This window comes from Carcharhinus amblyrhynchos, chromosome 18, assembly GCF_965287045.1.
Source record: "Carcharhinus amblyrhynchos chromosome 18, sCarAmb.v2.hapA, whole genome shotgun sequence".
NCBI lineage: Eukaryota > Metazoa > Chordata > Chondrichthyes > Carcharhiniformes > Carcharhinidae > Carcharhinus > Carcharhinus amblyrhynchos.
The window spans coordinates 2,331,652-2,355,541 of NC_137341.1; the positions used below are offsets into that span (position 1 = coordinate 2,331,652).

Sequence of the window (23,890 nt, forward strand, 5' to 3'; positions counted from 1 at the left end):
GGAGTGGAGGAGAGAGAGAGACTAGTGGGTATGAGTGGAGGAGAGAGAGAGAGAGTGGGGGAGAGTGGAGGAGAGAGAGGAGAGAGTGAGTATGAGTGGAGGAGAGAGAGAGAGAGTGGGGAGAGTGGAGGAGAGAGAGAGAGAGTGGGGAGAGTGGAGGAGAGAGAGAGAGAGAGTGGGGGAGAGTGGAGGAGAGAGAGAGAGAGTGGGGAGAGTGGAGGAGAGAGAGAGAGAGTGGGGGGAGAGTGGAGGAGAGAGAGAGAGAGAGGTGGGGGAGAGTGGAGGAGAGAGAGAGAGAGTGGGGGAGAGTGGAGGAGAGAGAGAGAGAGTGGGGGAGAGTGGAGGAGAGAGAGAGAGAGAGAGTGGGGGAGAGTGGAGGAGAGAGAGAGAGAGTGGGGGAGAGTGGAGGAGAGAGAGAGAGAGTGGGGGAGAGTGGCGGAGAGAGAGAGAGAGTGGGGGAGAGTGGCGGAGAGAGAGAGAGAGTGGGGGAGAGTGGCGGAGAGAGAGAGAGAGAGGGGGAGAGTGGCGAGAGGAGAGAGAGAGTGGAGGAGAGAGGGGGAGAGTGGAGGAGAGAGAGAGAGGGGGGAGAGTGGAGGGGGAGAGTGGAGGAGGGAGAGAGAGAGAGAGAGAGAGTGGGGAGAGGGGAGGGGGGAGGACTTTCTTGGTGGGAGAGCTTTCTCGGGAGGGGAGGGGAGGAGAGGTTTCTCTGGAATTTCCAATTGGATTTCTCAGCGATTATGTTACAATGATGGTCTCGTTCTGCTCTTTCCCACAGGAGGAAACATTCACTCTTGTATCCACTTCATCAAAGCCTGTCACGATTTCACAACTAACAATTAGCCTCAGCCTTATTTTCTCAGGAGAAAAGAGACTGAATCTCTCAATCCTTTCCTGAGCTGCTTTCTTGCATGTTTCTACTTCCATAGAATACCTACACTGCAAAAGGAGACTAGTCAGCCCATTGTGCCTGCACCGACGTTCTGACAAAACATCTTACCCAGGCCCTATCTCTGTAATGCCATGTACGTATCCTGCTAATTCTCCCTACCTAGCCATCTGGGGACATTAAGGGGCAATTTAACATTGTCAATCCACGTAACCTGCACAACTTGTGTGCGTGAGAGGAAACCAGAGCACTCGGAAGAAACCCGGGAGACCGTGTAAACTCAACACCGACAGTCCCCCAAGGCTAGAACCAGAGATTACTCAAAAAGGGAACTGAGCTGAGAAGTGATTTTAAATTAGTTTATTCAGCAGAAACATTTTAAATATGATGTGAAAGCTAAATAGGCAATAAAAACACTTGACTTATGCGAGGCGAGAACAGTTTACCGGTCCCAGAGGACAAATGGAAGGATGGTACAGACTGAGTGCTGGTCTCTGTCGCTGGTGGCAGCAGTCTCTTCTGAACAGTTAGCTGGTGTGAGGCAGAGTGCAGGTGTTGGGCTGAAACCAGCGCAGATCACTCCTTCAAAATCTCTTCACTCTCGACAGCCTGTTTTAACCTTTGCACAGATAACATGTGGGTCATGAGATTCAATCAAATCAGGGTCAGGTATGTCTTGTTTCAGGGCCTCTGCTGGAGACACAGGCCTGTCCTGTGTCTGTCAGCCAGTAAGCTGCTATGGAAGTTTTCTTCATTAGACAATGAGATATTTTTATAATATTCCATAAATTTCTGAAGATTTTATAAGGTTATCAGAGATTTCTTTTGGTCGGTTACTTGGATTGAACTTGTTTTCATTCCAAAGGGATTTCTGTCCCAGGTGGGACGGATGACATTTGGGAATTCTCCATCCATTCCCCTTTTTTCTGGCGAGTAATGGAGGTGTCGCAATGTGCAAGTCAGTAAGGATTGTTAATGATGATTAATCAGCACTTTCTAATTGGAGATGTTAATCAGTGGAACATCTCAGACACTGAATTGTACAGTTGATGTCAAAGATGCAGGATTGAAGTAATGTCTTGTTGTAAACTAATTTCTGATTATAGTTCCTGAACTATGAAGAAAGATCACAGACAGCGGTTCTGAAAGGGAGACTGCAGCCCCGAGAATATAATCAGCTGCAGATCCAGAACTTTAAACTTCAACCCAGTTTGAGATTATTAGCACCAGCAGAAACAAACCTCAACTGTCAGAATGAGCATAGTTCAGTCCTGCAGGTCATCAACAGCAGCAATAACTGCAAAATCTGACCCCTGCTGTCACTTGTGAACTCGTTGGTGTCTCAGCAGGTGTGACGATCGAGTGAATCCCTTCCCACACTGAGAGCAGATGAACGGTCTCTCCCCAGTGTGAACCCACCAGTGTTTCAGCAGGTCCGATGACTGAGTGAATCCCCTCCCACACTTAGTGCAGACGAATGGCCTGTCTCCTGTGTGAACTCGCTGATGTCTCAGCATGTCAGATGACTGAGTGAATCCTTTCCCACATTCAGAGCACATGAACGACCTCTCTCCGGTGTGAATTAGCCGGTGTGTCAACAGATTAGACGACTTAGTGAATTGCATCCCACATTCAGAGCAGATGAACAGCCTCTCCCCGGTGTGAACTCGTTTGTGTGTGAAAAGGTGGGATGACTGAGTGAATCCCTTGTTACACACAGAGCAGGTGAACGGTCTCTCTCCGGTGTGAATTCGCTGGTGTATCAGCAGTTGCGATGACTCAGTGAATCCTTTCCCACACTCGGAGCAGGTGAACGGCCTCTCTCCAGTGTGAAGTCGCCGGTGTCTCATTAGGTTTGATGACTTAGTGAATCCCTTCCCACAATCGGAGCAAATGAACGGCCTCTCCCCAGTGTGAGTGCGCTGATGAATTTCCAGCACTGAAGGACAACTGAATGCTTTCTCACACTCCTCACATTTCCATGGTTTCTCCATGGTGCCGTTTTCTTTATATCTCTCAAGATTGGATTACCAATTGAATCTTCATCCAGACGCAGAACATTTGCACAGTTTCTCCCTGCTGCGAATGGTGTGATTTTTTTCCAGGCTGCGTAACTAGTTAAGTCTCTTTCCACACTCAATGCACTGGAACACTCACTTGGTGTGTGTGCGCGTCTCGGTGCTTCTCCAGTTACACAGATGTCACATTTCTTCTTCCACGTTCGAAGGCATTCAATAGTGAGATCCTGATGAATCAAATAGCTCGTCAGTTCTTGATGTAATGTTTGAATTTCCTGTCTGTCCCTTTCTACTGTAAAAAAAGAGTTCACAAAAGTCATCACTGTCAGTACAGAATAAATATTCAGTCCAGATAATTCTAGTTTCGATTGAACATTTTCTTCTCCTCTTGTTCCCACAAAGCTCCAAACTCCCATCCACAAACTTTCCCTTCTCCCTGTGCTGAAATCCAAACAAAGTTTTGAATAATTCTTTCTGTATTTTTTTCAACAAACTTTTACAACTAGAGATAACAATATATTTGATCATTCACTTCAGTCATTACTCATGACAAAACATGAATCTGAAACCCCCTGACCGATCATACAGAATAACAATGTTAACCTCATGTTCAAAACTTACTGTGTGGAGATTTAATGAGCGATGGTGAAGGTGGTTTCTCCAAACCTCCCAGGGTTTCCTTCCTCCTTTCTCTCCCTATCTAAGTTAAACCTGGGATCAGTCCTATGGCCCATTCTGGTTCTCTTCCTGATGACTAATTAACTCCAATGAAACAGTGAACAGACAGCAGACAGTTTCCACTCCCTGCTCCAATCGTAAGAACGTAAGAATTAGGAGCAAGAGTTGGCAGTCTGGCCCCTCGAGCCTGATTCAATAAGATCATGGCTGATCTTTTCATGGATTCAGCTCCACCTACTCACCTGTTCACCATAACCCTTAATTCCTTTACTGTTCAAAAATTTATCTATCAACTGCTTCACTGGGCAGGGAATTCCACAGATTCACATCCCTTTGGGTGAAGAAGTTCCTCCTCAACTCAGTCCTAAATCTGTTCCCCCTTCTTTTGAGGCCGAGTTCTAGTTTCACCTGCCAGTGTAAACAACTTCCCTGCTTCTATTGTATCTATTCCCTTTATAATCTTGTGTTTCTATAAGATGTCTCCTCATTCTTCTGAATTCCAATGAGTGTAGCCCCAGTCTACTCAGTCTCTCCTCAACACAACTATCTCAACTCTGGAATCACCCTAGTGAATCTCCTCTGTATGCCCTCAGTGCCAGTATATCCTTTCTCAAGTAAGGAGACCAAAACTGTACACAGTACTCCAGGTGTGGCCTCACCAGCACCTTATGCAGCTGCAACATAACCTCGCTTTTTAAAACTCCATCCCCCTAGCAATGAAGGACAAAATTCTACGTGCCTTCTTAATTACCTGCTGCATTTGCAAACCAACTTTTTGTGATTCATGCAGAAGGACATCCAGGTCCCTCTGTACAGCAGCATGCTGCAATTTTTTTACCATTTAAATAATTGTCCATTTTGCTGTTATTCCTACTCACATTTACCAACATTGTACTCCATCTCTCTACCCTTGCCTACTCATCTGGACTATCTCTAGCCCTTTGGAGCCTTTCAGCATCAAAGAACAAAGAAAATTACAACACAGGAACAGGTCTTTCAGCCCTCTAGGCCTGTACCGACCATGCTGCCCGACTTAACTAAAACCCCCTACCCTTCCAGGGACCATATCCCTCTATTCCCATCCTATTCATGTACTTGTCAAGACGCCCCTGAAAAGTCACAACCGTATCCGCTTCCACTACTTCCCCCGGCAACGGATTCCAGGCACCCACTACCCTCTGTAAAAAAAATCTGTCTCGTACCTCTCCTTTAAACCTTGCCTCTCGCATCGTAAACCTGTGCCCCCTAGTCATTGACTCTTCCACCCTAGGAAAAAGCTCCTGACTATCCACTCTGTCCATGCCTCTCATAATCTTGTAGCTTTTTGTCAGGTCGCCCCTCAACCTCCGTTGTTCTAGTGAGAAACGCTGCACACTTTGTTCTGCCACTCATCTTAGTGTCACCTGCGAATTTTCACGTACGTCACTTGGTCCCCAACTCCAAATCATCTGTGGAAATCGTAAACAATTGCGGTCCCAACACTGGGCGACACAGTAGCACACTGGTTAGCACTGATGCTTCACAGCTCCAGGGACCTGGGTTTGATTCCTGGCTTGGGTCACTGTCTGTGTGTAGTTTGCATATCCCCACTCTTTGCTTTCTGTTAGCTAAGCAATTTTCTATCTATGCTAATACATTGCCCATAACATCGTGCACCTTTATCTTATGCAAGTGCGTTTAATGAGGCACTTTGTCACATGCCTTCTGGAAATCCAGATACACCACATCCACAGGTTCTCCATTGTCCCCGCACACAATGTTCTCAAAGAATTCCACCATATTAGCCAAACGTGACCTACCCTTTCTGAACCTATGCTGCAAATTCTCCCCAATGGGACAATTTACATCCAAATGTCTCATTCTTTCTTCCTTGATGATACACACAAGCATTTTCCCTCGTACAGAAGTTAAGCATCCCCCTTCTCATCCTCAAAAGGATTACGTTCGCCACTCTTTTCCCATAGAACCTATATCATAGAACATAGAACACTACAGCACAAACAGGCCCTTCGGCCCACTAGTTGCGCCGATCACTTCTATACCTACTAAGCCATAGACCTATCTATAACCCCCAATCCCATTAGATCCCATATACTCATCCAGAAGTCTTTTAAAAGACTCCAGCGAGTTCGCCTCCACCACCACCGACGGCAGCCGATTCCACTCACTCACCACCCTCTGAGTGAAAAACTTACCCCTCACATCTCCTCTGTACCTGCTTCCCAGCACCTTAAACTTGTGTCCTCTCGTAGCGACCATTTCAGCCCTGGGAAATAGCCTCTGAGAATCCACCCTATCTATTCCTCTCAACATTTTATAAACCTCTATCAGGTCGCCTCTCAACCTTCGTCTCTCCAGGGAGAAGAGTCCCAGCTCCCTCAACCTATCTTCATAAGGCATGCCTCCCAATCCAGGCAACATCCTTGTAAATCTCCTCTGCACCCTTTCAATAGCTTCCACGTCCTTCCAAGAGTGAGGCGACCAGAACTGTGCACAGTACTCCAAGTGGGGTCTGACAAGGGTCTCAAAGTTGCAGCGTTACCTCCCGACTCCTAAACTCAATCCCTCGATTAATGAAGGCCAGTACACCGTATGCCTTCTTGACCACATCCTCCACCTGCGAGGCCGATTTAAGAGTCCTATGGACCCGGACCCCAAGATCCCTCTGCTCTTCAACACAGCTAAGACTCCTACCCTTGATATTGTATTCCTTCGTCCCATCGGTCCTGCCAAAATGGACCACGACACATTTATCTGTGTTGAAGTCCATCTGCCACTTCTCCGCCCAGTCTTGCATCCTATGACCCGCTGCAACTTCTGACATCCCTCCAGACATCCACGACATCACCAACCTTCGTATCGCCTGCGAACTTACCAACCCATCCCTCCACTTCCTCATCCAGGTCATTTATGAAAATGCCAAACAGCAAGGGTCCTAGAACAGATCCCTGGGGCACTCCACTGGTGACCGACCTCCATGCAGAAAAAGACCCATCCACAACCACTCTCTGCCTTCTGCAGGCAAGCCAGTTCTGGATCCACAAGGCCAAAGCCCCTTGGATCCCATGCCTTTTCACCTTCTCAAGAAGTCTTGCATGGGGGACCTTATCAAACGCCTTGCTGAAGTCCATGTACACCACGTCCACTGCTCTTCCTTCGTCAATGTGTTCAGTCACATTTTCAAAGAACTCAACTAGGCTCGTAAGGCATGACCTGCCCTTGACAAAACCATGTTGACTATTTCTGATCATTCTAAACTTCTCCAAATGCTCATAAATCTTGTCCCTCAGAAGCCTCTCCATCAACTTACCAACCACTGAGGTCAGAGTCACCGGTCGGTAATTTCCGGGCTATCCCTGTTCCCTTTCTTGAAAATAGGAACCACATCTGCAATCCTCCAATCCTCCGGAACCTCTCCCATCTCCATCGACGACGCAAAGATCATCGCTAGGGGCTCTGCAATCGCTTCCCTCACCTCCCACAATAACCTGGGGTACGTCCCATCCGGTCCCAGCGACTTGTCTATCTTGATAGAGTTTAAAAGCTCTAACACATCCATGTACTCAATCTTTTCAGTCTGCTGCAAACCTGTAGTACAACCTCCCAGATCGCTTTCCACCGTGAATACCGAGGCAAAGTACTCATTAAGCACCTCTGCCATTTCTTCCGGTTCCACACGGACTTTTCCCTCTTCACCTTTTATAGGTCCTATCCCTTCTCTTCTCATCCTTTTATTTTTCACATATTTGTGGAAGGCCTTGGGAATCTCCTTAATCTTACCTGCCAAGGCCTCCTCATGACCCCTTCTGGCTCTCCTAATTTCCTTTTTAAGCTCCTTTCTACAAGCCTTATACTCCTCTAGCTCCTTACCAAGCTCTCCGAACCTTTGAAACACCTTTCCTTTCTTCCTGACTAGGTTCACCACAGCCTTCGTGCACCACGGTTCCCGCGACCTACCAAAACTTCCTTGTCTCATCGGAACGTTATCGTGCAGAGCTCCAGTCAAACATTCCTTGAATATCCGCCACCTTCCTTCTGTACTTTTCCCCCAAGAACGCCTCCTTCCAGTTTATTCATCCAATTGTCTGCCTGATGTCTTCATGTTTTCCCTTACTCCAGACAAACACTTCCTAGCCTGCCTGATCCTATCTCTTTCCAATGCTATCATGAAGGAGATAGAATTATGATCTCCATCCCTGAGATGCTCTCCCACCGAGATCCGACACCTGTCCTGGTTCATTAGCCAGCACCAAGTCAAGTACAGCCTCTCCTCTTGTAGGCTTATCCATGTACTGTGTCAGGAAACCCTCCTGAACACACCTAACAAACTCCTCCCCGTCCAAGTCCAAGTCCGTCGAAGTTTGCAGGGTGACTTGGACAGGTTGCAGAGCTGGGCCGCGAGGTGGCGGATGGAGTTTAATGCGGAGAAGTGTGAGGTAATCCATTTCGGTAGGAATAACAGATGTGTTGAGTATAGGGCTAACGGGAGGACTTTGAATAGAGTGGAGGAGCAGAGGGATCTAGGTGTATGTGTACATAGATCCCTGAAAGTTGGGAATCAAGTAGATAAGGTTGTTAAGAAGGCGTACGGTGTCTTGGCGTTTATTGGTAGGGGGATTGAATTTAGGAGTCGCAGCGTCATGTTGCAACTGTACACAACTCTGGTGCGGCCGCACTTGGAGTACTGTGTGCAGTTCTGGTCCCCACATTACAGGAAGGATGTGGAGGCTTTGGAGAGGGTGCAGAGGAGGTTTACCAGGATGTTGCCTGGTATGCAGGGGAGGTCCTATGAGGAGAGACTGAGGGATTTGGGGTTGTTTTCACTGGAAAGAAGGCGGCTAAGAGGGGATCTTATAGAAACATATAAGATGATTAGAGGTTTAGATAGGGTGGATGGTGATAGCCTGTTTCCTCGGATGGAGAAATCTAGCACGAGGGGGCATGGCTTTAAATTAAGGGGGGGTAGTTACAGGACGGATGTCAGGGGCAGGTTCTTTACCCAGAGGGTGGTGAGGGACTGGAATGCCCTGCCTGCTGCAGTTGTAAATGCGCCTAGTTTGGGGGCGTTTAAGAGATTGGTGGATAGGTTTATGGACGAAAAGGGATTGGTTTAGATTAGTGGGTCAATGTTTTTTTTTAAAATAAGACTGGTCGGCGCAACATTGTGGGCCGAAGGGCCTGTTCCGCGCTGTAATGTTCTATGTTCTATGTTCAAACCCCTTACCCTAGGGATATTCCAGTCGATGTTTGGGAAATTAAAGTCTCCCATCACGACAACTCTGTTATTACTACATCTCTCTAGGATCTGTTTCCCTATCTGCACCTCAACTTCCCTGTCACTATTGGGTGGCCTATAGAAAACACCCAACAAAGTTATCGACCCTTTGCTGTTCCTACTTCCACGCACAATGACTCTGTAGACAGTCCCTCCACGGCATCCTCCTTCTCTGCAGCCATGACACTGTCCCTGATCGACAGTGCCACTCCACCACCTCTTTTGCCTCCCTCCCTGTCCTTCCTGAAGCATCTGAATCCTGGCACCTGAAGTACCCAGTCCTGTCCCTGAGACATCCAAGTCTCTGGAATGGCCACTACATCACATTCCCAAGCAGCAATCCACACCCTAAGCTCATCTACCTTATTTACTACACTCCTGGCGTTAAAATAGACACACCTCAGACCCTCGGTCTGGACATTTCTCTTCACCACCACCCGTCTAACCTCCCTCTCATACCGTCTACAGTCCTTCCCTACCCGGGAGCTAACCTCCTCGGTCTCAGTCTCCTCATCTCTATTCCCTCCCCCCAACCTTTCTAGTTTAAAGTCCCCCCCAGTAGCCCTAGCCAGTCTTCCCGCCAAGATATTGTTCCCCCTGGGATTCAAGTGCCACCTGTCTTTACTGTACAGGTCACACCTGCCCCTAAAGAGGTCCCAATGATCCAGGAACCGGAATCCCTGCCCCCTGCTCCAGTCCCTCAGCCACGCATTCACCCTCCACCTCATTCCATTCCTGCTCTCATTCTCCCGCGGCGCAGGCAGCAATCCTGAGATTACTACCTTCGCATTCTTCTTTCTCAGCTGCCGACACAGTTCCCCATAATCCCTTTTCATGACCCCTTCCCTCTTCCTGCCTATGTCAGCAGTACCTATATGAACCACAACCTGCGGTTCCTCACCCCACCCCGCCTTTCAGGATGTCTGGGACGCGTCCAGAGACATCCCGGATCCCAGCTCCAGGGAGACAAACCACCATCTGCGACTCCTGTCTGCGTCCGCAAAAACGCCTGTCTGATCCCCTCACTATGGAGTCCCCTATTAGTACTGCCTTGCTGCTCTCTTTTTTAGTTTTTTGAAGTACTGGCTCAGCTCCAGAGAGCTGGCCACTGCTTCCTCCTCCAGATGAGCTGTCCCCCCCCAGTGGTACTCAGGCAGGAGTACTTATTTTGAAGGGGGACATCCACCGGCGTGCTCTCCATCACCTGAGGTTTCCCCTTCCTAATAGTTACCCATGTGTCTTCTTCCCGTTGCCCTGGTGTGAGCACTTGCCGATAGCTCCTATCAAAATAGTCCAAATCAAAATATCTGTTCAAAGCCGCAGCCATTTTCTTATTTTCAATTATTACACCCCCTTCTCATCCTCTAAAGGACCAATGTTTACTTTAGCCACTCTTTTTCGTTTCATATATTTGTAGAAACTTTTGTGATCTGTTTTTCTATTTACAGATTACTGATTAGAATGCAAGTCTTTCCAACGAACCTGCAGGTAAGCATTCTCCAAGGCGGCCTTTGTGACACACGACAGCACAGAGTCACTGAGCAGAGACTGGTAGCCAAGTTCCGCACACGAGAACGGTCTCAACCAGGATCTTGGGTTCATGTCGCACTCTCTGTAACCCCTGTGACTTGCATGGGTTTGCAAAACCTCACTTACTATACTGTCTGGAGACAATACGCATCTCTTTAACCTATGCATAATACTCTTCCCATTCACATTGTCAGCATCTTTAAGACTTGAATAGCAGGTTAATTGTAAAGACTCGCATTCTAATCAGTAATCTGTAAACTGTCTATGCTTTATATGCTCTGTCTGAGGCCAGAACTCTCCACTCACCTGACGAAGGGGCAAACCCCGAAAGCTTGTGAGTTTACTACCAAATAAATTGGTTGGACTTAAACCTGGTGTTGTCAGACTTCTTACTGTGTTTACCCCAGTCCAGTGCCGGCATCTCCACATCATGTCTACAACAACAACAACCCATTGAATTCACACCTCGCTGTCTCTGATTCCTTGACCACGCCCCCCCGGCGGTGTTGCACCCTTTAAAGCGCATGCTCCCTGCGACTCACTGCCCCATAACGATGGCTGCTTCACACGCGCTCGCTCATTCACTGACCTTCACAAAGATGGCGGACGTTAATTCGGGCCTGTTTCCTGGTGACCCGAGACCCTGCTCCGAAGCTCGTTCCCCGTTTGCTATTGAAGCGAGATCGGTGATTTTATTATCCGGAGTCACAAATCTCCACGGGTATATTTATGATACCTCCCCGTCCACTCCGCTGGCTCTATTACTGCCCGCCCTCTCACCGGCTCCTTTACTCAACCACTCTCCGTTGTTTCTTGCCCGCTCCTCGCAGTTCCAGGGACAGCCCACAGTGCGCATGCTTCATTCGTAGCCGAGCATTGCGCCTGCGTCAGGACCTCCTGTCGTTGGAATAGGGCATTTTCTAAACCGGAGTGAATTCTGGGTGCGTAATCTGCCATTGCAACATATGTTGCTGAATAGAAAATAATGATTGGCGATCCGATTGCAACTACAACGACTGAGAAGATAGAAAATTCATAATATTAAATCAATTGATACAACAACTAACTAGTACGGGCCGTTCACCCTAATTCTGTTCTGGGTAAACTGCTACAGTTAGATGTGAACTCAGTAGAGTCTTAGCAAGTGGGGTGAATACGTCATTTATTTTTGCCCATCGACAAAGAAGGTAACCTGCCCTTTGTCAAGATTAATCTGTTGATAATGGATCAAAAATTTGAGATTTGAAATCTTCAATGTCAACCAGTGCAAAAACTGAATAAAGCCCCTTGCATATGTGAAGTATCTGAATTCTCTCACTCTGATGAGTCTTTGCTGTTCTGACAATAAATGGGATGACCAAGTGAATCATTTCCATATTTAGCTGGTAAATTAACCTTTTTATGGAAATGTTATACCCATGATTTTCCACTTGGATCGAAATTCCAAATTGTTCGGGTATGAGATTCACCTTGTCTGTACACTCTAATTGAAGAAATGCAAATTACTGAGGACGCTGGAATTCTGAAATATAAACAGAAAACTTTGGAAATGCTCAGCAGATCAGGTAGCATATGAGCAGACATAAACCGAGATTAAATTTTAACCCTACTGCAAAATTAAAGCACCTTGGTTTAGGGGAAGTGTATTGAGATGAAACAAAGAGTACGAATTAATGGATGCTTTTCAAATTGGCAGGCAGTAACTAGTATGATGCCACAGGGATGAGGGAACAAAATGTAGCATCTCAAAGTCTGCAGATGATACCAAGTTAGATGGGATGGTGAACTATGACGAGGATGCAGAGATCCTTCAGAATGATTTGGACAGGTTGAGTGAGTGGGCAAATCAACAGCAGATGCAGTATCATTTGGACAAATGTGATGTTATTCACTTTGGAAGCAAAAACAAGAAGGCAGATTACTACCTGAATAGCTGGAAATTGAGAGAGGGGACTGTGCAGCGAAACCTGGGTGCCCTTGAGCACCAATCACTGAAGGTAAGCATGCAGGTGAAGCAGGCAATGGCATGTTGGCCTTCATTGCAAGAGGTTTCGAGTACAGGAGCAGGGATATGTTCTAATTATGCAGGGCCTTGGTGAGGCCACACCTAGAGTATTGTGTGCAGTTTTGGTTTCCTTTTCTGCGGAAGGATGTTCTTGCTTTTGAGCGAGTGGAAGGTTTATCAGGCTGATTCCAGGAAAGCTGGGACTGATGTATGAGGAGAGATTGATTAGGTTGGAATTGTTTTCACTGGAGTTCAGATGAATGTGGGGGGATCTCATGGAGACATAAATTCTAACAGGACAAGACAGGATTACATGTTAACGTTTTTGTCTTTTTATTCCGCAGGTGTCGGTCCACCTTGTTGTCAAACGAGGGGCATGCACACGGTGGGTCGTGCGTGGGCTGCTCTTGGAGGTTCCGGGAGTGGCCTAGTACTTCGTGTCGGTGTGTGTGCTTAATCCTGGACCAGTAGACGAGTGCCACAACAGCTCAGTGACTATCACTGCTAGCTGTGCAGATACATGGATTTGGGCCGGTGTCTGTGGGAGTTTGCGCATTCTCCCTGTGGTTGCGAGGGTTTCCTCCGGGCGCTCCGGTTTCCTCCCACACCCCAAAGATGTGCTCTTAGGCTGATTGGTATACCAAATTGACACTACTCTCCCCTGAATCTGGCTAAATTAGGGGTTCCACTAACATTCACACAGGGCAGGGTAGGTGTAGGAGGATGCGGCGGCGCGAGCTCGTTGGGCCGAAGGGCCTGTTTCCCGTGCTGGGTTGTTCTTTGTTCTTTGCATGCAGGGAGGATATTCCCAATGGTGGGGGAGTCCAGAACCAGGAGTCACAGTCTGAGGATTCAAGGTAGACCATTTAGGATGGAGGTGAGGAGACATTTCTTCACCCAAAGAGTGGTGAGTCTGTGGAATTAATTACCACAGGATGTAGTTGATGCCAAAACATTGAATGTATTCAAAATGTGGCTGGATAGAGTATTTGAGGTGAATGGGATCAAAGGTTATGGGGAAAAAGCAGGATTAGGCAACGGAGTTGGATGATCAGCCATGATCATAATGAATAGTGGAGCAGGCTCAAAGGGCCAAGTGATCTTTCCTGCTTCTATCTTCTGTGATTCTACGTTAACTTTAATCAAAATGTACTGGATCATTGCACAGACCAGGAGCATTAACTTTCTTTTTTCATCCATAGATTTGCTGAGTATTTGCAGCATTCTCTGTTTTTTTTTCCCAAACGAACAATTGCTCTTGATTTGCACATTCGATTTATTCGATATCTGGAACTGTCCTTCTGTAAGTGGAAATATCCTTCAATTATCTATCCTGTCAAATGTTTTCATAACGTTATAGGATCAGATCATCCTTCACTGTCATATCCTGAGAAAACATTTTGAGTCTGTCCAATTTTTATTTATTTTTTTCTTCACTTGGTGCATTAGTTTATTTCATTCTCTCATTATCGTAGTGTTGCCTTACACCATCATCCCCTTTGTAATTTTTCTCTCTCACTCCAGCCTTCTATCCTATTACAACACAATTTTCTCTGTCCTCCTTTACTATCTCTTCTCCCTGACTTAATCTCTATATTTTCCAGTTTAGATAAAAGTGAAACCTTCACTCTGTTTACCTAATGAGCAGGGGTCTTTCACTTACTGTGTGTTTCCAACATTTTGTATTTTGAGGTGGGATTTGCCATATCTTGTTTTTGGGTCACAGTGTATCAGTTTTCCCTGACTGATCGTTCCCTGTTCAAAGTTGAAGAAGAAGCTTTCAAAGAATGAGACAAGAACCATACCATTCAACATGAAACTAAACTCACTGCTAATTCCTCCTCAATTTGAAACGTAGAGTTTGCAGTGGGGATTGAAGTGAGAACTTTCTCCTGTAAAGCTGTGGTGATAATGAGTGCCCCAGGGAATATGTGTGAATCTCCCAACCCAGGACAGAGGAACTGATCAAAGAGGAAAGAAAATTACAGCACAGGAACAGGCCCTTTGGCCCTCCGAGCCTGCACCGACCATGCTGCCTGACTTAACTAAAACCCGCTACCCTTCTGGGGACCATACCCCTCTATTCCCATCCTATTCACGTACTTATCAAGACGCCCCTTAAAACTCACTACCATATCCACTTCCACGACTTCCCTGGCAACGAGTTCCAGGCACCCACTACTGTGTAAAAAATCTGCCTTTAAACTTTGACCCTTGCACCTTAAACCTATGCCGCCAAGTAATTGACTCTTCCACCCTGGGGAAAAAGCTTCTGACTATCCACTCTGTCCATGCCTCTCATAATCTTATAGACTTTTATCAGGTCTCTCTTCAACCTCCGTCGCTCCAGTGAGAACAAACCAAGTTTCTCCAACCTCTCCTTGTAGCTAATGCCCTCCATACCAGGCAACATTCTGGTAAATCTTTTCTATACCCTCTCCAAAGCCTCCACATCCTTCTGGTAGCGTGCAACCAAAATTGAACAGTATATTCTAAGTGTGGCCTAACTCAGGTTCTATAAAGCTGCAACATGACTTACCAATTCTTAAACTCAATACCCCGACTGATGAAGGCAAGCATGCCGTATGCCTTCTTGACTACCTTCTCCACCTGCATTGCCACTTTCAATGACCTATGTACCTGTACACCCAGATCCTTTTGCCTATCAATACTCTTAAGGGTTCTGCCATTTGCTGTATATTTCTTATCTGTATTAGATCTTCCAAAATGCATTACCTCACATTTGTCTGGATTAAACGTCATCTGCCATCTCTCCGCCCAAGTCTCCAACTGATCTATATCCTTCTGTATCCTCTAATGGACCTCATCGTTATCCGCAAATCCACCAACCTTTGTGTCATCCGCAAACTTACTAATCAATCCAGTTACGTTTTCCTCCTCAAATCATTTATATATATACAAACAGCAAAGGTCCCAGCACTGATCCCTGAGGAACACCACCTCTTGTCACAGCCCTCCATTCAAAAACACACCCTTCCACTGCTACCCTCTGTCTTCTTTGACTGAGTCAGTTTTGTATCCACCTTGCTAGCTCACCTCTGATCCCAAGCGACTTCACCTTCTGGATCAGTCTGCCATGAGGGACCTTGTCAAAGGCCTTACTGAAGTCCATGTAAACAATATCTACTGCTCTACCCTCATCAATGATCTTCGTCACTTCCTCAAAAAACTCAATCAAGTTTGTGAGACACAACCTCCCCTTCACAAAATCATGGGAATAAATCCTGTCTCAAAGAATCCTCTCCAATAATTTCCCTACTAGTGATGTAAGGCTCACCGGCTGGTAATTACCGGGAGTGTCGTTGCTACCCTTCTTAAACAAAGGAACAACATTGCCAGATGTTGATTTGTCTTCAAACATCTGCCCCCAATCTGTATCATCAGTTCCTGTCTAATACTGTTGTAATTAGCCTTACCCCAGTTTAGCATCTTGAGGACTACACTTATCTTTATCCATCAGTACCTCAAATCTTATTGAACAGTGGTCATGATTATTCATTTCTAGCTCAATTCCCAAACAGAAAATGCTACCAATAATCAGCAGTTTAGCCTGAATTTATGGCCGCTCTTACCATTTGAAACCATCACAATGCCTGGCTTATTAACAGCAGCTCCGCCCCAGTAGGGAGGGGGCGTGGGCTGTAGGACTGAGGGGGAGCGGCTGGTCCTCCAACCAATCGGAGTGAATGAGGGGCGGGGTGGAGATAGAGCATGCGCACTGTGAGGAATGGGGATGAAGAGCAGTGATCTAATGACCAAACGGTAAGTAGGTGGAATGGCGGCACGGAGGGAGCGAAAGATCCGGCGGATGGGTGGAGAAGCTGCCTAAACATGTTGTGTAAATTAAAAGCCAAAGAGCAACTACCCAGACCCGCGTTTGCACCAAGTGGGGCATCAACATTTTCTAAGTGACAGATCCGAGTTCACGGCAGCCATGTTTGCCGCGAGCAATGTGCAGTAGGGCGCATGCGGGTAAGCCATCTTTGTGGGGGGCACTGTGTAGTACAGTGCTTGCGCCATCGCCATGTTTATTGGGGCAATGTTCTTCAACTTCCATCTCTATCATAGAATCCAGGCAGTGATCATAGAATCATAGGGCAGCATGGTAGCACAGTGGTTAGCACTGCTGCTTCACAGCTCCAGAGACCTGGGTTTGATTCCTGGCTTGGGTCACCGTCTGTGTGGAGTTTGCACATTCTCCTCGTGTCTGCACGGGTTTCCTCCGGGTGCTCCAGTTTCCTCCCACAGTCCAAAGATGTGCGGGTTAGGTTGATTGGCTGTGCTAAATTGACCGTAGATGCATATGTTAGCGGAATAGTGGGTAAAATATGTATGGATATAGGGGTAAAGCCTGGGTGGGATTGCGGTCGGTGCAGACTCGATCGCCCTCTTTCTGTACTGTAAGGTTTCTATGAATACTTCGGTGTAGGAGGCCATTTGGCCCATTGAGTCTGCACCGACTGCAATCCCACCTGACCCTATCCCCATACTCCATACATTTACCCTAGCTAGTCCCCCTGACACTAAGGGGCAATTTAGCATGGCCAATCCACTTACCTGCACATCTTTGGACTGTGAGGAAAGCAAAGCACCCGGGAACAAGTTGTCAGAGGTTATGGAGTGGGAGGGGTTGGGGTCAAAAAAAACTGAAGGCACCGCTACTCCGAATGGAGATATTATAACGTGGAATATACGAGTGGCTAGAATTAAATTTCTGCAGCTATCTGAGTGCTGTGTGGCTGGAGGAGATTCCACAAATGGACACGAGCGAGGATTTAAAACAAGAATCAGAAATTTAAAATCAAGTTGCTCCTTAACCAGGAGTCAAGATAGGTCAGGAAGTGGAGGGAAGACAGGGGAACAGGTCTCACTGTGAGTGAAGGTACAACAACAGACTTTAGGATGGTGTCAGGTTTACAGAGCGTACAATGCTGGAGCACAGCAAGGAGTGTGTTGGATTAGTCCAGTCTGGATATAACAAAAGCAGGAATGAGGGTTTCAGTGGAAGATGCATCGAGACAGGGATGAGGTCTGGTGATACTACACAGAGTGGAAATAAGGGATCTTAGTGATGGCACAGATACAAGGTCAAGAACTCATCCGAAGATCAACTATGACACTGAGATTATGAGCAGACTGTCTTCAAGTCAGAGTGTTCCACGGAGAGGAATGAAGCTGGTGTCTAGTAAATGGAGATTGGAGCAAGGAGTGCAAAGTGTGTCTTCAGTCTGCTCACTGTTTAATTTGTGGATGGTGGTAAAATAAATGGGAAAGCAGGCAGTGAAGTGGAGATAAAGATTTTATGAATGGATATTGATGGGCTAGGCAAATGGTCAAAATTTGGCAGACGGAGTTTAATTCGGCTAAGCGTGAAGTTGTCCATTTTGGGCATAAAATAAGAAGGCAAATTATCGAAATGGAAAGCAGATTCAAAATGTATCTGGGCAGAGGGGTCTGGGTGTCTTTGTTCATGAATCAAAGGAAGTTGGTATGCTCGTACAGCATGTATTAAAAAAGGCAAATGGGAGATAAGGACTGGAGTATAAAAATACAGAAGTGTTGCTAAAATTCTATAGGGTGTTGGTGAGATCACACGTGGAGCATTGTGTCCAGTTTTGGTCTCCTTATTTGGGAAAGCATGTAGTGGCATTGGAGGCAGTTCAGAGGAGGTTCACCAGACTGATTCCAGGGACGAAAGGGTTGACGTATGAAGAGAGATTAAACAGTTTGGGCTGATATTCACTGAAGATTAGAAGGATCAGAGGGGATATGATTGAGGTATATAAAATTCTGAAAGGGATTGATAAAGTGAACATGGACTAAATGTTTCCCGTTGTCAGGCAACCTAGAACAAGAAGTCACAGCTATAGGTTGAGAGGCGGTAGATTTAAATGGAGATGAGGAGGAACTACTTCCTGCAGTGTGGTGAATTTATGGATCTCGCTGCCCCATAGCGTGGTGGAGTATGAATCATTAAATGGTTTCAAGAAAGAGATTGATATATTTCTGATTAAAATGGGTTAAAGGGATATGGGGAACAGATGGGGAGATGGATTTGAGTCCAGGGAGAGATCAGCCATGATCTGATTGAATGGCAGAGCAGGCAGGAAGGGCTAAATTGCCGACTTCTACTCCTCAGACCTGTGCTCTGATGTTAATTAGTCATTGGGAAGAGAAACGGAAACTAGAATAACCCATACTAGAGGGGGAGAAAGGAGGGTGTTGGAAGAAATTAATGAACTGTCTTCAGAGATCATGTAGAACTTCAACAAAAACAGCTTTATTCAACATGCATGAGGGAGAGCAGAACTTGTGGCTTTAATTCTAGCTTGCCTGTGAGCTACTCTGTTAATCATAGGTTCTTGCATATTTTTATAGTTTTTCATGTTACAAAATGCTACATTTCAATTAGGCCATCAGATTGTTACTTTAAGTTAGTTACAATTCTGTTTTTGATCACATGCATTCATTGATCTGTCTGCTTTAACTTTAATCATTTTCTGGACATACTACAATATCAAATCATTATGTTTATCAAACTGATTTTGATGTTGTGCTAATTGTCCCATTTCCCTGATACTTGATTAGTTTTCAAGAGGCAATGTGGAGCCGTGATAAGATATTGATTCTCTTATTATTGTTGTAACCTCGGAAGCATCTCACCTGTTGGTGCTGTCTGAGAGGTAATTATTTGCAATTTGTCATGTGTCTGTCTACAGTGAGCATGGGTACTGCAGTGCTGTCTGCTTAACCTTTCCATTCATTCTTCTCCTGCTGCAGCCCACATGCCCTGGGTTTGTCCTACTTCAGAAGGAAATCCTGGGATGTTTTGCAGGAACCACCTTCATCATTGCTCATTAAATCTCCAGACAGTAAGTTTTAGACACAAGGTTAATGTCTGCTGTTCTGTATGGTCAGTCAGGAGGTTTGAGAGTGTTTTGTCACGAGTAATGAATAATCTAACATATTGTCATCTCTAACTACACACACTTGTTAAAAGGATACAAGAAGAATTCAGTATAGGGAGGGGGATTTGCAGCTTTGGGAATAAAGAGAGGGAATAAAGAGAGGAAATAAAGTTCCATAGAAGCTAGAATTCTCTGGTTTGAATTTTGATCCTGTACTGACAGGGATGACGTTTGTAAACTCTTTTTACAGACCACCTGAAGTGTGGGAAACTCAAACAAAACATCACCTCAAGGACTTGAATGTCATTGTCCTTTGACTGCGGAAGGAGAACTCTGTTTTTTCGGTCTCTGCGAGAAGATTTCAAGCATTAGTGTGGGTGGGAAAGCACTGAGACACGCAGACAACCTGAGTGAGAGTGTTCCGGTGCACTGACTGTGGAAAGAGTTTTACACGTGAAAGAAAATTCACACCATTCACAGCAGGAAGAGATTGTACACGTGCTGTGTGTGTGGACAATGATTTAACTGAACATCCGATGTGGTTAGGTGCATCGGCCGTGCTAAATTCTCCCTTGTATGCGAACAGGTGCCGGAATGTGGCGACTAGCGGATTTTCACAGTAACTTCATTGCAGTGTTAATGTAAGCCTACTTGTGACTAATAAATAAATAAAACTTTTGAGAAACACAAGGACATTGGAACCATGGAGAAACCTTGGAAATGTGAAGACTGTGGGAAAGGATTCAGTTACCCATCCCTGCTAGAAATTCATCGACGCAGTCACACTGGGGAGAAGCCGTTCACTTGCTCCGAGTGTGGGAAGGGATTCATTCAGTCGGCTTACCTGTTGAGGCACCAGCGATTTCACACTGGAGAGAGACCATTCACCTGCCCTGTATGTGGGAAAGGATTTACTGCCTGCTCAGACCTGCTGACCCACCAGCGAGTTCACACTGGGGAGAGGCCATTCAGCTGTCCTACCTGTGGAAAGAGATTCAGGTCCACGTTCAACCTCACTGTACACCAGCGAATTCACACTGGGGAGAGGCCATTCAGCTGCTCCGAGTGCGGGAAGAGATTCACTCAGTTATCTCACCTGCTGACACACCAGAACGTTCACACTAGGGAGAGACCGTTCACCTGCTCCGAGTGTCGGAAAGGATTCACTCGGTTATCTCACTTGCTGACACACCAGCGGGTTCACACCGGGGAGAGACCATTCACCTGCTCCCAGTGTGGGAAGGGATTTACTCAATCATCCAATCTGCTGACACACCAGCGAGTTCACATGAAGCGAGGCGGTTTATCTGCTCAGGGTGTGGGAAGGGATTCAGTCAGTCAGTCTACCTGCAGACACATCAGTGGGTTCACATTGGAGAGTGACCCTTCTTCTGCCCTGAATGTGGTGCTGAAGCAACAGTGAATTCACACTGGAGATAGGCTGTTTACTGGCTTTGTGTTTGGGAAGGGATCTATTCAGTTAGCTTGCCTGCTGAGACACTAGAGAGCTCACAAGTGACTGCAGGGATTGGATTCTGCTGTTAATCGTACCGAGGACCGAAATATTCATTCTGACTGTTGGGATTTGTTTCTGCTGATGTTAATAATCTCTGTAACGGGTCTGGAGATTAATATTCTGATTAATAAATCAGCTTCAGCCCAACACCCACACCCTGGCCCACACCAGTTAACCGTTCAGAGGAGACTGTCACTGCCACCCGTTACAGAGACCAGCACTCACTCTGCACCATCCGTTAGTTTGTCATCTGGGACCGGTAAACCATTCACATCTGTCACGGGTCGTGTTTTCTTTCCTGTCGATTTAGCTTCCACATCATATTTAGACTGTTGTTCCTCAATAAACTAATTTAAAATCACTTGAGCTCAACCCCTTTTCTTTGGGTAATCTCTGACTCGCGAACCTAAATCTTACAAGGGGTCTTAGAAGTGGGATCGCAGTGGTTGAGATCGTAATTTCAAGTTCAGTATGAATGGGGAAGTTCCTAAGTGAAGCCAGGAATTTACGATGACATTGACACATTACAGGGAATGAGAAATACAGAATGTGATAGACACTAGTTACAGGGAGGTTGTCACACAACAGGTTCAGTCAGGTAGATGGGTGACTACCAGCAGAGGCAGGCAGGTAATGTAGAAATCTCCTGCGGCTATTCCCCTTTCCAACAGGTATACCATTTGGATACTGTTGAAGGGAACAGCTCTCGGAGGAGAGGTATACCAGCAGTAGCCAGACCTATGGCACCAGACCTGGTACTACTGTAGAGCAGGATCGGGCAAAGAGCAAGCAATAATAATAGGGGACTCACTAGTTAGTGGCACAGACAGGCATGTGTGGCCGTGAGTGAGAGTCCAGGATGGTGTGTTGCCATCATAGTACCAGGGTCAAAGACATCTCTGAGCAGTTGCAAGATATTCTTAAAGGGAAGGATAAGCAACAGGAGACCGTTGCACACATTGGTATCAAGACATAGGTAGAAAAAGGGATGAGGTGCTGAAGTGTAAAGATAGAGAGTTAGGCTGAAGTGCAAGAACGCGAGGACAGTAATTTCTGGACTACTGCCAGTGTCACGTGCTAGTGAGAGTAGGGATAGGAAGATTTGTCAGATGAATGCGTGGCCTGAGAGTTGGGGCAGGAATTTAGATTTGTGGATCATTGGGATCTCTTCTGGGGCAGGGGTTCAAGAGGGAAAGGTTATAACTGAACTGGAGGGGAACTAATATCTTGGCGGCAAGATTTGCTAGAGCTACTCAGGAGGGTTCAACTAGTTTGGACCCAAAGCAATAGGGAGACAAAAGAGAAGGTTGAGGACAGCACGGAATTTTAGCAGAGCACTTTAAATAGTAAAGGCACTGTTAGTAATCGTCATGTCAGGTAAGAGCAGGGCAGAGAGAAAGGGAATTCCAGATTAAACTGCATTTATTTCAATGCAAGAGGCCTGACAGGCAAGGCAGATTAACTCAGGGCATGGATCAGTACAAGGCACTGGATATTATAGCTATTATTGAAACATTGCTAAGGGAGGGGCAGGACTGGAAGTCAATGAGAGAAATTTGTCAAGTGTTTTCGGGAGGAGTTTCTCATTGTATGTCGGTGGCCTGACTACAGAGGTGGCAAAACTTGATCTCTTGGAAGAAAGGGAAGAGCAGATGACACAAGTGTTAGTGAGGAATCACTTTGGGACCAGTGACCATAATTCCAATAGTTTTAAGATAGTTATGGAGCATAATAGATCTGGCCCAAAAGTTAAAATTCTAAATCGGGGCAAGGACAATTTTGATGGCATTAGACAGAAAAGTTGTAGGGGAGTCTGTTGGGAGGTAAAGAGACAGCTGGTAAGTGGGCAGCTTCCAAAGGCATGTTAACCAGGGTTCAGAATAAGCACATTCCTTTGAGTGAAAGGCAAGGCTGATGGAAGTAGAGATACAGAAGTATACTCAAGAAGAAAATTAGTAGTGAAAAGAAGGGGCATGAGGTGGCTTTGGTTGAGAGGATTAAGATAAATGTAAAGGGATTCTTAAATATATTAAATTAAAAAGAATGAGAGAGACCCGTAGAGAGATAGAAAAGAAAAGGGCTACTGTAAAATTGCCAGACTCTGCTAGGGTTTTTGTTTACTCAACATCGATGTAAAATTCACTTTATCAATGGTAAGTTTGCTAGTAATCGTACTGAGGTGTTTTAAATACTTTGTAGTTTTAAAGATACATGTAATAACTTTAATTAGTCCATATATGTAAATATATCTTCTGTACCTTTTTAGAAACTAAACAAAGAATCTTTGATGTACAGTTTAGAGTCCCCTTTGATACCAAATACGTGTTAGATACATTCCTTTAAAGCACCCAACTGTTTGAATCGCAAGGCCATAAAGGAGACTTAATTGCCTCACCAGATACCTTTATCAGAAATGACTGATACAAGAGTGAGTTTTAAAGAAGCCGCCTTCACAGTTTCTAATCAAAACAGAGTCAGAAAGAGAGTAATGTCTGAGCTAACAGTTACGGTAGAGGACTTTGTGGAAACTGAGAAGAATTAATAGTAACATAATGATACCCCTTGAAACTGTTGGTAGTGATAAAAAGCTCCGTCACAGAATTGATAAGCAACATATACATGTGTTTCGTTATATTGGCAATAAATAAAACTTATCAGGGCTATAATCAGGAAATATCCTGAAGGCAAGATGAGTTGACCACATCCCTTAGAGATTTAGTTAACTTCACTGACAAGGCCATTAAATACTAATGGATTTGTAGGGCCACTTTATCACTTAAAGGATGCCTATGTGTGACTGTTTTAGTGAAGATGCTTTGTAAGGCTACTAGCAAAAATAGAGACATGATGTCTGACAGAGAGTAGAGAACAGGCTTAGGGATGATATATTGGGGTATTCCATGAGGTATCGTGATCTCATAGATCAGGACGGTTCAGTATTTTTGCTATTGGATCAATACATAAAGTAAGTCATTTGTAACAATTTTGATTGGATTGTGCCCAACTGCCTGTGAACTGCAGAACTGTATGAACCAGGATGATTTTCTTTGTCC

At 45.7% G+C, this 23,890-nt stretch overlaps 2 protein-coding genes across 3 annotated transcripts in view; one reads left to right on the forward strand and one right to left on the reverse strand.

The window, feature by feature from the left end:
- LOC145355164 (uncharacterized) overlaps nt 1-23,890 on the forward strand; it is a 55,229-nt gene that overhangs the window by 14,934 nt on the left and 16,405 nt on the right. Inside the window, 4 exon segments of the mRNA XM_080207079.1 lie at nt 1,993-2,163; nt 19,989-20,610; nt 20,613-20,748; nt 21,534-21,592. Of these exon segments, the coding sequence (XP_080063205.1) occupies nt 1,993-2,163; nt 19,989-20,610; nt 20,613-20,748; nt 21,534-21,592 (988 nt within the window).
- On the reverse strand, nt 1,232-11,218 carry LOC145354767 (uncharacterized). 2 transcript variants are annotated; one of them, XM_080206242.1, is made up of 2 exons: nt 10,977-11,218; nt 1,232-3,193 (listed from the first exon to the last, which is right to left on the reverse strand). In XM_080206242.1, the coding sequence occupies exon 2, from the start codon at nt 2,878-2,880 to the stop codon at nt 2,206-2,208; it is 675 nt and encodes a 224-aa protein (XP_080062368.1). In that variant the 5' UTR covers nt 2,881-3,193; nt 10,977-11,218; the 3' UTR covers nt 1,232-2,205. The 2 variants fall into 2 exon arrangements, with proteins under 2 accessions (XP_080062368.1, XP_080062367.1); XM_080206241.1 differs by having other exon boundaries at nt 1,232-3,196.

Bases quoted from the DNA above. Each gene is read 5' to 3' on its own strand.
- LOC145354767 (XM_080206242.1), bottom strand. From the start codon at position 2,880: ATGGAGAAACCATGGAAATGTGAGGAGTGTGAGAAAGCATTCAGTTGT.